The sequence below is a fragment of the Oncorhynchus mykiss genome, chromosome 14 (genome assembly GCF_057628025.1).
Source record: "Oncorhynchus mykiss isolate SJ-2025 chromosome 14, ASM5762802v1, whole genome shotgun sequence".
Lineage (NCBI taxonomy): Eukaryota > Metazoa > Chordata > Actinopteri > Salmoniformes > Salmonidae > Oncorhynchus > Oncorhynchus mykiss.
In genome coordinates, this window is record NC_143035.1 from 22043638 (window position 1) to 22058884 (window position 15247).

General features: G+C 41.9%; 1 protein-coding gene across 13 annotated transcripts in view; it reads right to left on the minus strand.

The window, feature by feature from the left end:
* diaph2 (diaphanous related formin 2) overlaps positions 1–15247 on the minus strand; it is a 705396-nt gene that overhangs the window by 530391 nt on the left and 159758 nt on the right. For all 13 annotated transcript variants that reach the window (XM_090198585.1, XM_090198584.1, XM_090198577.1 and 10 more), the window contains one exon: positions 7045–7184. In XM_090198585.1, coding sequence (XP_090054711.1) covers positions 7045–7184 — 140 coding nt within the window. The remainder of the gene's footprint in view (positions 1–7044; positions 7185–15247) is intronic.

Sequence of the window (15247 nt, forward strand, 5' to 3'; positions counted from 1 at the left end):
AATAACAGAAAACAAATGGGGGAGAGTCAAATATATAAATTGTGTGAACTACAAAAACAACACGGAGCAATATTTAAATCATGCCTCATGGGCCCATAGATTATTTTCTCATTTCAAAACGTATTTCTCCTTGACAAGAAAAAAAAATATTCAAGAAAGCCTAGGGGGGTGCAGGAAGGTTTAGAATAACATTTGGAGTCTGGAGAGTGAAGTCCCACAGCATAGACGATCCCGACTGACCTCTTCAAACCCATGGTAACGGACACAATTTATTTCAGGACCAACAGTTGAAGATTTGATAACTTTATTTTCTTACTTCCCGGAGGAAGTCAAAGTTGATGGTAATAGTAAAAATATAATTTCCATTATGTCCCAGAGAGGAGCTGGGAAAGCAAAGGCCTCTTGACCCAAAAAGTCTGTGATATGCCTATCTTGTCCTCTTCTGTCCTTGTAGGAGAGCTTAGCCATACCCTGCACTGGATATTTTCAAAGACTACATCATAGACTGAGAAACACGGCCATTCTAAAGCTAGCCGACATGAATATTATGGCTTTCTGTCTTATTTATAGCACATTTGGCTATAAGAGTTTGGGGAAACATATTTCCAGACAAATACGCCACCGGAATACGAGAAAGCTAAATATACTTTTGAACGCCTTTGAGGACATGGCGTTTCATAAAGCCATATATCAACTTACTTGGACCGCTGTGGAGTTTGATTTAGCTGTGGACAACACTGTCCAGAATCACAAAGTGAATACAGAGGATCAATTATGGATGATTGACAGAGATAGGCAGCCATTTCCGCACCAGAAATGACAAAGTTTAAAACACTCTCTCCCTCGCTTTAATAAAGCATCTCTGGCAAACTGGGCTGGCACCTCTGTCTCCCCAAACTCACTGCAGAAACAGTGAGACCAGGTTGGTTATTAACCTCTTTCAGCTAGGGGGCACTATTTTTATAGAACAGAACTGATATTGCAGGCAAAATCTGAGGAAAATCAAACCAGGAAGTGGCTTTTATTTTGAAAGCTCCATGTTCCATAGCCTGCCTTCGCTACATTTGAAGGGATATCAACCAGATTCCCTTTCCTATCGCTTCCTCAAGGTGTCAGTCTTTAGACATAGTTTCAGGCTTTTATTTTGAAAAAAAATGAAAGAGAAAGATAACATCGCGTCGATGGATTGCTGGGTGTTCGCATGAGTTTTGCTTGCGCAACACAGTGGGGCAGCCATTGACTCTCCCTCTCCTACTGAAAAAGAGACAGTGCTGGTTGATATATTATCGATTATATATTTTAAAAACAACCTGAGGATTGATTATAAAAAACGTTTCACATTTTTCTGTGGACATTACAGATACTACTACAACTATCTGCGTTGTCGTGACCGCTCGATCCTGTGGATTTCTGAACATAACTCGCCAAACAAACGGAGGTACTTTGGATATAAAAATAATCTTTATGGAACAAAAGGAACATTTATTGTGTAACTTGTGAGTGAAAACATCCGAAGATCATCAAAGGTAAGAGATCATTGCTTTTTTTATTGCTTTTCTGATTTGTGACCAAGCTACTTTGATGCTAGGTGTTCATAATGTTTTGTCTCGTGATCGATAAACTGACACAAACGCTTGGATTGCTTTTGCTGTAAAGCATATTTTCAAAATCTGACACAACAGGTGGATTAACAAAATGCTAGGCTGTGTTTTGCTATATTGCACATGCGATTTCATTAATATAAATATTTTTAGTAATATTATTTGAATGCGGCGCTATGCAATTCAGCGGTAGTTGATGACAATTATCCCGCTAACGGGATAGGTAGCATCAAGAAATTAAGTAACATACAAGAACTGTGATTATACCTGTAGTAATTATATTGATGGTAGCTGGGCAGTAGATCGGCCTAATTTTTATGAAGGTTTGTCAATAGGCCCCGGCTGTTGCTAATATAGCTGCTCTTTTAGAAAGTGGATGGCCTCTAAATTCAAAAGCGGAGAATACAGTATTTATAATTTTCGACATGCCTGTTTTCCAAACGTCAAGAAACCTCCTAGAGTTTTCAGAAGCCGGCTTCTGGGATTCAGCAAAGACCTTCGACAAAGCCGTTATTGCAGAGAGATGTACACCACGGATTCTCTAACAAACAAACAGCTACCGACGTCAACATTTCGTGGAGGTCGTTTTTGTTTTGAAGTGTGAATTTTCTGAAAACCCATCTCCTACAGTCAGTCACTTGGTGGGTGTTTAATTGTTTTCTCAGTCAGTCATTTTGTTCTCTTCCGACTGGAGACTGATGAGGCGCCTCCTATAAAGAAGCATCCCCACTTCAAAGCTACTATTAAGCCCATTACCGGAGCTATGTGTTACCTCCAGAGCACGTGGCTACAGGCATTAAGCCGGGGTAAAGCTGGCGAGACCGATAGACACAGACGCCCTGGCAGTAGCTGTGAGATCACTACAATGCTCCATCTTGACTCTCCAGGCCTGACCTAGAAGAGGAGAAAACTCCTAGCGTCAGCAGCAATCCACGGCTGCCTGCACACAAAGGCCCCCAAATTGCCCAAGAGAAAATGTTAGTCATGCTATGAAGATTTTCCCACATAATGAAAAGTTGGAGCCAAGTTCAATTTTGGTCTAAATCTGTCTGGGGGATCTGAGTCGAGCAAGTCGAGCAAATTCAATATGAAAGTCACTGCTGGGATTTGAAGGGAGTCAGACTGTAATATTAAAGGCTTAGCACGAGGAACTCCAAAGCCAGGCTTTTGAATGTGTGAAGCAGTGTGTTCCCTGTGAAGAACCTAAGAACGCTCTTACTTCCTTTTATTAGGAAGGTATTGGTGGAGCATCAGGACAGGTAGTGGTATGTAGCTCAGAGGGGGTGAGCTCTAACCCTGCCAGAGGACAATTACACCCAGATAGTGAACTCAGAAGTGGGAAGCGGAGCAAGCAAAATATAAATGTACATGACAAAAGCCTGTCGAGTTTGTGCATGAGTGGGTGTGAAAAAAAGTTCAGAAATACGTCTTTGCTTTCTGAATTCCTTCAGCTGCCAGCCCTGTGGCACTTCTCTCACACTGCAACACCAGAGAAGAAGAAAACATACATATATCATTTTTTTAATGGGTGAAAAAACAAAAACTAACACCATTAGATAAACCACCACACATGAACTCTCCATACATACATTGGAAAATAAGAGCCCATGATTATCTGAGTTGGCATCTTGCTTCAAGTCTGCGGATTAAAAGTGAATGAAACAACTTTTTGGAGAGTGGCGAGAGACGGAGTCGTGATAAGTGTAAATTAAGAAGTGAATGTCCAAACTAAAGAGGGGGGAGGGGGACTTGGCTGTCCACAAACAGCAGTGGTTTAATGAATTTCTAAGTCCCACTTATTGGTCTTTCGTTTCTTGTTTGAATAGCATAGCAACTTTCTTAATCATTCTTAAAACACACAGCCGAAAGAAAACAAAGCATCCAAAGTGTTTTTGGACAGCCGCGTTTAGCATTCATGATCCATCGTGGTGGTTCGGGGTCATTTTGTACTGGTCAAATAATTATGCTGTATTGATCTTTCTCCCTGTGTTATTATCACACGCTGCAGTATACATTTCTCACACGGTCTCTGAAAATACAGGTAACTGCCAGACTAAAGGAACCACCAACATAAATGATGTTAATAGGGCATTGAGCCAGAACAGCTTTGATGCACCTTGGCATAGATGTGTCTGGAACTCTATTGTAGGAATGCAACGCCATTCCTCCATGAGAAACTCCATCATTTGGTGTTTTGTTGATTGTGGTAGAAAACTCTCTCAGGCGCCATTCCAGAATCTCCTATAAGTGTTCAATTTGGTTAAGATCTGTTTACAGACGGCCATGGCATATGGTTTACATAGTTTTCATGCTAATCAAACCCTGCAGTGACCACTCGTGCCCTGTTGGTGGGGGCACTGTCATCCAATGGGGGGCATAGCCATGGTGGCCAAAATAATGGCCTGTCCAGCATTTTTATACATGACCCTACACATGATGGGATTTTAATTGCTTAATTAACTCAGGAACCACACATGTAGAAGCACCTGCTTTCAATATAATTTGTATCCCTCATTTACTGAAGTGTTTCCATCCTTTTTGGCAGTTAGCTGTATGTTACACTGGGCTGAGTGATCAGCAAGTGTGGAGAGAGTTGAGCTGCATTCTACACTTTATCAAAATGGATAGACAGATAAAACACCATAGTGCCGTGTTCAACTACATTTCCAAATGTAGATATCAGCCATTTGTATAAGAGTACCTTAATAAATATAGAATAGAGCTACCCCAGAATTACAATCTGATAGATATGGAATATATATTTACTAACGCAATCATTTACGCCAAAGGAATTTAAAATGAATTCATTGGAACACATTTGTTGTTCAAACACAGGCAAACAGTTTGACTACCATGGTAAATGAGAGAAGAAGTAGTGAATAACTGGAGAACTTGTGAGTAATGAGCCCATGGCAAAACTGCAGGGTGATTTGCATTTTCTCTGCAAGCAATGTTCCTCCCTATACTGAAGAACTCACAACAAGAGCAACAGAAATAGCCAAAGCTGGTGGTCAGGTCACTAAGCTGGTAGTCATTGAAAGCAACAACTTTGAGCAGCCACATAACGTTTTGGCAGTGTAATATTCAAGGTGGTAACTTTGTAGGTGTTAACTATTTTGCCATTCTACCCTGGCCAGAAAGTACTTTTTACGTAGAATATTTTATCCAAGATAATGGGCGTCTGTCTACCTTTGTTTAAGTTAAATTAATTATTAAACTACCATGAAAGAGCACTTGCAATGAAGCCTGTCCTTACGTAGTCCACAGGTGGTAGGTACTGGAATTCAAAAATACAGTGCATTACGCAGCTGTGTTTTGCATGGCTGTTCCCAACACACCGACTATGGCAGAGGAAAGGTTACATTAACATAGTGCAATCAGAACACAGGCCGGCAAGTTTGATTTCCTGTGTGTTGTGATCCATGACAATTAAGTGCATTCATATTAATTGTGAGTAACCTTCGTTATGCTCCAAGAGGCCAACATGTCCCCTCTATCTCCTCCTCCGCTCCCTTCACTTTCAGTAAAACAATGAGAGGCCTGAAGAGGAGCAGCGGGGTGGGCTTCAAACAGCGCTGTGCTTCTCCCAGCCCCCCCATCTCACCCCAGGGTGCCTTTCTCCTGGCTAAGCTTGGCCTTCCGTGGGCGTCCAAGACGCTGCCGCAGAGCGCCGCTCCCTCCCTCTGTGGTCACGAGTTCACCGGTTTGAAAACATCCAGAGGGCGAACCTGGCCTCCCTCGGTCCCCTTGGCACTAACTGGCCTTTTGCCGTGTGAGGAGGAGTGGTGTGATTTTCATAGCTAGCGGTGCTGAACTTTACAGCTCGGCAAGGTGCAAAGGGAGCGTTATGTGGGTTTTTCAAACAGAAATGATTTACGCCAATTTCCCCCTGATTAATGTGCAGGCAGACAGAAGGTAAACAGCACAAAGGCAGGTCTGGGAACAGTTTTTCTGTTATCAGATAAAGCCAAACAATACAAATATGTCTTTATCTTAATGAAAGCAAGAACTTGGGAGGTTACCTTGAGGCGGAGTATTTATCCGTCATTGGTGGGATTTTTTCAAAGGAAGAGAAAAAAAAAGTTTTGCTGTCTACCTTGTTTTTCCAACTATGGTTTCTAGCTACACTGTTACTCAGCCACAGTGAGAAAGATGGGCGGGGGAATTTTCTGCAGAAATCTATTAATCGCTTTGGAGTGCAGAGCACGTTGTGTTGTTCTGTGGGTGTGCATGATCTTTCCAGTGAGACCACACCAAAGCCTAGTCGTTTTCCAAGCTGTTAGGATGCTAGGATATTGCCTCCGCTGTATCTCCCAGAACAAATAAATGGCCCTCTGGGGCTACTGCCGGGCCATCTCCGAGGACTGGGGGTCGGTCATAAAAGAAGATCTGCCACTCATCTGATAATCACTTTATATGCACCATTCATTGATTCGCATTAAAAAACATCTCTTCGACAGTGGGGCTTGGTGAATAATTGAGAGTGTTCGGCTGTCATTGAGGGTTCCTCCGGGCTGTTGGGACCAAATTAAATTTGAACATCCCTATCTACAAGAACGGAAGATGAGAACTTTGTGGGTGGAAAAAGGCTCCCACAACGCAGTTGCCGTGGCCTAATTATGGTTGAGTGACAGGCCCATCAAAGCTTGCTATAAACGGGCACAGGACAGAGAAAAACTGAATTATCTTAACATTAACTATTATCAAAACAGATTAAAAATAGGGGCTGTGGGCAGCGAATGCCACTCTTGGTGATGGGGGAAACGGAGAGATATTAAAGACACTCGATCTTATGGTGAGGGCAGCCATGCTTATTAAGGTCTCAGAGACAGAGAATGGCTGGCTTTCTGATGTGGAAAAGAGGGACTTCCTATCTATTAGAACCTAATGGATAGAGTGGTGATGGAATGACAGGCTATGGACTTCCACTCTATGCTTGTTTTAAATGGGCAATGCTATGGGCTATTCTTGTTCAACCAAGCCCATCGCTCTGTGTGAATCAGAGCCTAAGAGATCTCCTGACATAGATCCAATTAGCAAATGGAAGGTATCCAGCAGATGCCAACTTCTACTGTGTTCACACAGGCAGCCCAATTCTGATATTTTTACCACTAATTGGTGTTTAGACCAATCACATCAGATCTTTTTCAGAGATTGGTCTGATTGGTCAATATACCAATTAGTGGAAATAATATCAGGATTGGACTGCCTGTGTGAACGCAGCAATAGATGAAGCAAATGAGGTCTGCATAAACTTTTTGTCAGAACTGTACTGAGAATTGAGTGAACGTCAGTAGATGTTCCCCATGAGGAGGGTAGAACATAACCAGAGGAACAGGTTGGCCAGAATGGAGGTTCATTTAAGGACACGTTGCACTTTGGAACCCTTAAGTTCCACCTAAGAATCAAAAGGCTTAAGTCAGTAAGAGAGTAAGGACCATACCTGACAGGGTTACTGGTGAGAGAGACACGAAGGGACTCCAGGCAGATGAGCAGCTTGTCCTCACTGATGCCAGAGCGCAGCTCGTGGATATACTCTTGTGATGACAGTGTACACTCATGCTTGCTGTTCCTCAGTCCTCCCTGCAAAAAAAACGCACAGAAGAGATTCATTATTATAGTACGGAAACTGTAGTCTTATTACTCTGTTGAACATTGACCAGAAAATAGCCAATCCTAACACAGGGGAGCATACCAAAGGTATTACAAATACTAGATCAACAGAAAGAAAACAAACAATAGCAACACAGAGAAACCCATAACTTTTATTTAGCCACTGATCTTGATAACTGCTTCACAAAAAATAAAGCCTTTAGCTGAGGGTGTTGTAGGTGTCATTTAGGATAGATTTATGGATATAGGATCTTATCAAGCTGAAGCCCGGAAGAAGGGCTCATGGCCAAGGGATCCTCATGTATCGCACCTCCTCACAGCACACATCAGGAGTAACATATCAAAGCACTGTGGATTCCAGCAGGTGACAATGACTACTAGTACATTCTAAACTCAGCAAAAAAAGAAACGTCCCTTTTTCAGGACCCTGTCTTTCAAAGATATTTCGTAAAAATCCAAATAATTTCACAGATCTTAATTGTAAAGGGTTTAAACACTGTTTCCCATGCTTGTTCAATGAACATGCACCTGTGGAACGGTCGTTAAGACACTAACAGCCTACAGACAGTAGGCAATTAAGATCACAGTTCTGAAAACTTAGGACACTAAAGAGGCCTTTCCACTGACTCCGAAAAACACCAAAAGAAAGATGCCCAGGGTCCCCGCTCATCTGTGTGAACGTGCCTTAGGCATTCTGCAAGGAGGCAATAAATTGCAAAGTCCGTACTGTGAGACGCTTAAGACAGAGCTACAGAGAGACAGGACCGACAGCTGATCATCCTCTCAGTGGCAGACCACGTGTAACAACGCCTGCATAGGAATATCACACCTGCGGGACAGGTACAGGAGGGTAACAACAACTGCCCGAGTTACACCAGGTACGGACAATCCCTCCATCAGTGCTCAGACTGTCCTCAATAGGCTGAGAGAGGCTGGACTAAGGGCTTATTGGCCTGTTGTAAGGCAAGCCCTCGCCAGTTCACCGGCAACTATGTTGCCTATGGGCACAATCCCACCGTCGCTGGACCACACAGGACTGTCAAAACATGCTCTTCACTGACGAGTCGTGGTTTTGTCTCACCATGGGTGATGGTCCGATTCGCGTTTATCGTCGAAGGAATGAGCGTTACACCGAGGCCTGTACTCTGGAGCGGGATCGATTTGGAGGAGGAGGGTCCGTTATGGTCTGGGGCGGTGTTTCCTAGCATCATCGGACTGAGCTTGTTGTCATTGCAGGCAATCTCAACACTGTGCGTTACAGGGAATACATTTTCCTCCCTCATGTGGTACCCTTCCTGCAGGCTCATCCTGACATGATCCTCCAGCATGACAATGCCATACTGCTCGTTCTGTGCATGATTTCCTGCAAGACAGGAATGTCAGTGTTCTGCCATGGCCAGCGAAGAGCCCGGATCTCAATCCCATTGAGCACGTCTGGGACCTGTTGGATCAGAGGGTGAGGGCTAGGGCCATTCCCCCCAGAAATGTCTGGACATTTGCAGGTGCCTTGGTAGGAGAGTGGGGTAACATCTCACAGCAATAACTGGCAAATCTGGTGCAGTCCATCAAGAGGAGATGCACTGCAGTACTTAATGCAGTTGGTGGCCACACCAGATACTGAGTTACTTTTGATTTTGATCCCCCCTTTGTTCAGGGACACATTATTCCATTTATGTTAGTCACATGTCTGTGGAACTTGTTCAGTTTATGTCTCAGTTGTTGAATCTTATGTTCATACAAATATTTACACGTTAAGTTTAATGAAAATAAAGGCAGTTGACAGTGAGAGGACGTTTCTTTTTTTTATGAGTTTAGATACTGCTTTTGTCCACCCACCTTCACCCACGCTTAACTCCCATGCTAAACTAGCCTTTATCAAATACAGGAAACAAGCAAAGTAAATTAGCAATTTTTTTGCAACAACACGAGTTAAACATTTTCTTTGTGGATCACAGTGATTTGATCCATAATTTACATGGTAAACAGGGTAATGTCATTGACAATCTCCCAGTGGTGCTACCATGAAGAGGAGCCAAAACTTTGCCTTCCATCGCCGTATTCAGAGTGAGGGATATGAATGGGGATAGGGAACAGGGATGGGGATAGGGATAGGGAACGGGGATAGGGAACAGAGATAGGGATGCTCCGGATGTGTTCTAACTTCCCTCAATCAGCTAAGGCTGAACTGACACGCGGAGGTCTATCCCACAGGGAGCTGCCAACCCTCCCGACTAACATGCATGCTGATCACTAGCGGCCATGCTTCCTCTAAATGGATTCCTGTGTAGAACTTTAAAAGAGAGGCTGGCACATGTTGCACAGACCCTCCCTGCAGCTGGCAAAGACAAACAGACACTTTCATCTCGCATGAACATACCGCTACACAATACTGGTGGTGTTATTGGGTTTCACTGTTGTAGAGCTACTGTGAAATAGCTGATGAGTCGATGCCTCATATCTAAAACAGCATGTCTGTGGTCAAAGACGACTGCGGGAAGGGGCGCATCCAGGACTAGTGACTGAATTGTGTATGGGTAAACAAAAAACTAATCACTGAGTCTATCATGTATATTACAGGGCCTGTCCAAACAGTCCCCCTAGACTGGTTAAGTCATGACTTTCCCCCATCTGTTCAGATCAATCTGCCTAGATGACTGAATAGCACGGTATACACTAGAGGTCGTCCGATTAATCGGAATGGCCGATTAATTAGGGCTGATTTCAAGGTTTCATAACAATAGGAAATCTGTATTTTTGGGCGCCGATTTGCCGTTTAAACAAAATAAATAATTATACCTTTATTTAACTAGGCAAGTCAGTTAAGAACACATTCTTATTTTCAATGACGGCCTAGGAACGGTGGGTTAACTGTCTCGTTCAGGGGCAGAACGACAGATTTTCACCTTGTCAGCTTGGGGATTCAATCTTGCAACCTTACAGTTAACTAGTCCAACGCAATAACGACCTGCCTCTCTCTCGTTGTACTCCACAAGGAGACTGTAGCTAGCATTAAACTTACCTTATTAAAAACAATCAATCATAATCACTAGTTAACTGCACATGGTTGATGATATTACTAGATGTTATCTAGCGTGTCCTGTGTTGCATATAATCTGACTGAGCATACAAGCATACAAGTATCTAAGTATCTGACTGAGCAGTGGTAGGCAGAAGCAGGCGCGTAAACATTCATTCAAACAGCACTTTCGTTTGTTTTGCCAGCAGCTCTTCGTTGTGCGTCAAGCATTGCGCTGTTTATGACTTCAAGCCTATCAACTCCCAAGATGAGGCTGGTGTAACCGAAGTGAAATGGCGCTAATAGTGTTTCAAACTTCACTCGCTCTGAGCCTTGGGGTGGTTGTTTCCCTTGCTCTGCATGGGTAATGCTGCTTCGATGTGGCTGTTGTCGTTGTGTTGCTGGTTCGAGCCCAGGGAGGAGCGAGGAGAGGGACGGAAGCTATACTGTTACACTGGCAATACTAAAGTGCCTATAAGAACAGCCAATAGTCAAAGGTTAATTAAATACAAATGGTATAGAGGGAAATAGTCCTATAATAACTACAACCTAAAACTTCTTACCTGGGAATATTGAAGACTCATGTTAAAAGGAACCACCAGCTTTCATTTGTTCTCATGTTCTGAGCAAGGAACTGAAACGTTAGCTTTCTTACATGGCACATATTGCACTTTTACTTTCTATTCCAACACTTTGTTTTTGCATTATTTAAACCAAATTGTACATGTTTCATTATTTACTTGAGGCTAAATTGATTTTATTGATGTATTATATTAAGTTAAAATAAGTGTTCATTCAGTATTGTTGTACAAAAAAAAATAAAAAAAATAGTCTGATTAATCGGTATTGGCTTTTTTGGTCCTCCAATAATCGTTATCTGCGTTGAAAAATCATAATCGGTCGACCTCTAGTATACACTCCCACCAGTATCTAAACCCAAGAAAACTGAATAGCACAGTATTCACTCCCACCAGTATCTAAACCCAAGATGACTGAATAGCACGGTATACACTCCCACCAGTATCTAAACCCAAGATGACTGAATAGCACAGTATTCACTCCCACCAGTATCTAACCCCAAGATGACTGAATAGCACCGTATTCACTCCCACCAGTATCTAAACCCAAGACAACTGAATAAAACAGTATTCACTCCCACCAGTATCTAAACCCAAGATGACTGAATAGCACAGTATTCACTCCCACCAGTATCTAAACCCAAGATGACTGAATAGCACAGTATTCACTCCCACCAGTATCTAAACCCAAGATGACTGAATAGCACGGTATACACTCCCACCAGTATCTAAACCCAAGATGACTGAATAGCACGGTATACACTCACACCAGTATCTAAATCTAGGACAAAGAGCCAAGACAAATAAATAGTGACTTCTGTCAAGCCATTCTCTGTTCTTGTACTCCCTGACATTTGTCATGTGAAAAATTCTACAATGAAACAAACAAAAATACATTGAATTCCAATCTTGTAAATCACCTTGTCAGATTACCTGACAGAGGGTGGCATTGTAGACGGAATTCTTTCAGAAAGACATTGTTTTATTCGTCACAACCTGAGAAAAACAACCTGCCAGCCAAAGTTGGGACAAAAACAAGGAATATGTTATTTTTATTTATTTTGTATTTAACCTTTATTTAACTAGGCAAGTCAGTTAAAAACAAATTCTTATGTACAATGACAGCCTACTCCGGCCAAAACCCGATGACGCTGGGACAATTGTGCGCCACCCTGTGGCACTCCCAATCACAGCCAGACGTGATAGAGCCTGGATTCGAACCAGGTACTATAGTGATGCCTCTTGCACTGAGATGCAGTGCCTTAGATCGCTGCGTCACTCGGGAGCCCAAAAGGTGGCATATCAACCTAACCCAGTTACAGGTAGAACTGAATTAATGGAGGTGGAGGAGGTGGAAACAGGGTGAAGAAACCGTATCAGAAATGTCTCGATTGCAGTTGAATGATCTTGAATCTGTTCATCTCTGAACTTAGCCGGTTCCACACCAAGCATGTTGCGCTAATAGGCAGTTTGGGGATAATAAGCGGCTTCTTTCATCTGGAGGGAAGAGAGGTCTGGTAGCCGTCTCCCGCATGGCAGAATCAAAGAGAAAGAATCTGTCTGGTCTATGTGAGAGGAAGGAAGGACATCAGCGAGCTAATGACATTGTGGAGAAAAAACATCTAAGCTCATGGGGTGATTCTTGTTATAGTGAAAGGATACGTTTGGTCAGTATTGCACAACACACACACACTATATCTGTATATATATATATATATATATATATATATATATATATATATATATATATATATATATATATATATATATATATATATATATATAGTCTCTATCTATATATAGTCAGGTGAACGCTATGATCCCTTATTGATATCGCTTGTTAAATCTACTTCAATCAGTGTAGATGAAGGGGAGGAGACAGGTTAAATAAGGATTTTCAATCCTTGACACAACTGAGACATGGATTGTGGTTGGGAGCCATTCAGAGGGTGAATGGGCAAGACAAAAGTTAAGTGCCTTTGAACGGTGTATGGTAATAGGTGCCAGGCGAACCGGTGTGTGTGTGTAAAGAACTGCAACGCTGCTGCGTTTTTCATGCTTAACAGTTTCCTGTGTGTACCAAGAATGGTCCACCACCCAAAGGCATATCCAGTGGGAAGCATTGGAGTCAACAGGGGCCAGCATCCCTATGGAGTGGAACGCTTTCAACACCTTGTAGAGTCCATGACCAGATTAATTGAGACGGTTCTGAGGGCAAAACTCAGTATTCGGAAGATGGTCCGAATGTTTTGTACACTCAGTGTATATATAAAACAACATTAAACAAAAAGTAGCATAGCTATGAATCATTTAAAGGTTAAAGAAACCCTGCTTCTATGAATCCATGTACAGTACGTAATCAATCATATTATCCTCCAGATCGCAATATGCAATCTATCATCATCCAAAATTGTCCAATAGTGTGATTAGATGTTTGAATTGTTTTGTTGCCTCACTTACAACATGACTTCCTCCACAGACATTCCACCTGACTTAAACACTACCACCCTCGCTGGGAAGTTAGCAGAGCTGCTTAAATAAAAGGAAAGATTTTACGCAAGCTCAAATTATCTGCACTTACATGTACATTATTCATCCTGTAAAATCTAATTCCCTGTCTTCTACTTCTTTCTCTTTTTTACCAATTCTGCTCGCTCTCTCTTTATTTCCTCTCACACCACCTCTCCGCCTTGCTTTAATTCTTATTGATCTCTGCACTCTATTCATCTTTGTCCTCTTGCTGTTCTGGAAATGTGGAGGGCACTGACATGACTGGCTGTGCGCTTACCTGACTGACTAATAGACGTTATCAGGCCACTTGGAAAGGTAATCAGCCTACTCATTACTCTGGATTGGAATAACCCCAAAGTGCTCCCTCTTTCTGGGACCTCTTCCCATGACTCTTGGCCCTCTATCTCTCCCATGCTAAGGTCTTTCTAGACCTTTTTTTTAATTGATAGCAAGTTCCCATTTAGAACTGAATAAATCTTCACATCTGTAGTCAACGCTCAGTTTACAACTGTATTTCTTTACCTGTAACCTCTCCCTTTCTCCAATACACCTGGACTTCTGCTCGAAGCAAACCCAAAGTGTTTGTATGTTTCACACAAGTTACAGACACATAAATACCCCCAAGACATGCTAACCTCTCACCACTACAATAACAGGGAAGGTTAGCATTATTGGGGAGGTATGATATTTGTGCGTCTAACTTTGTCTCTCATCATTATTCAAGATTCATTCAGGACTATCCATAATCATGGTAGCATCCACATGAATGTAGAAGTGTTTAGAAACATGTTTGAAACATGACAAAACATTATTTACCATTAATTTCTATGCAAAATAATCTGAAACAAGACCAAAACAAACAGCAAATACAGTACATCCATAGAGTCACAAGCTTGATGCACTGTAATCATTGCGTGCTATGAATATGGGACCAAATACTAAACATTTGACTACTTTATACACATAAGTAAATTTGTCCCAATAATGTTGGTCCCCTAAAATGGGGGGACTATGAACAAAAAGTGTTGTAATTTTTGAACAGTTCACCCAATATGGATACAGATACCCTCAAATTAAAGCTGACAGTTCGCACGTTAACCTCACAGTCATTAATTATATCATTTCAAATCCAAAGTCCTGGAATACATAGCCAAAACAACAACAAAAATGGTTACTGTCCGAATACTTTTGGAGCTCACTGTATGTACAGTAGCCTTAGGCCGTTACTCTTCTCTATTTTTACAAATGATTTGCCACTGGTCTTACAAGAAGCTGGAATGACTATGTATGTGGATGATTCCACACTATGTCACCATCCATAGCCAGTGAGTGCACTGAAATTCTAAATAAGAAGTTAGTCAGTAGCAAAAAAAGGTGATTAATAATAAACTAGTCTTAAATATATCTAATACTAAAAGCATTGTATTTGGTTCAAAACATTCTTTAAGAACTAAACCTCAACTGGAGTTGTGCATAAAGTGTGTGACCATTGAGCAAGTTGAGGATGCTAAACTCCTAGGTATAACATTGGATGGTCAATTATCATGGTCATATCATATTAACACAGTTGCTGTGAAGATGGATCCATGTACAGTACGTTATAAAAATCAACTGTACTAATTGTTCAGAGGCTCTGGTCTTGTCCGATCTTCATCACTGTCAGGTAATATGGTCAAGTGCAGCAAAGAAAGACCTAGCAAAGCTGCAGCTGGTTTAAAACAGAGCATCATGCCTTGCCCTTAACTGCACATACAGAACTAACATCAACAACATACAAGCCAGTCTTTCCTGGTTGAGGGTTGACCAGAGAGTAACTGCTTCTCTGGTGTTTATGAGAAAGGAAAATTGAGTGATGAAAATTCCAGATAACATTCAGCTCAGACACCAATTCATACCCCACAAGACAGGTTCAAAAGAAATTCATGGGA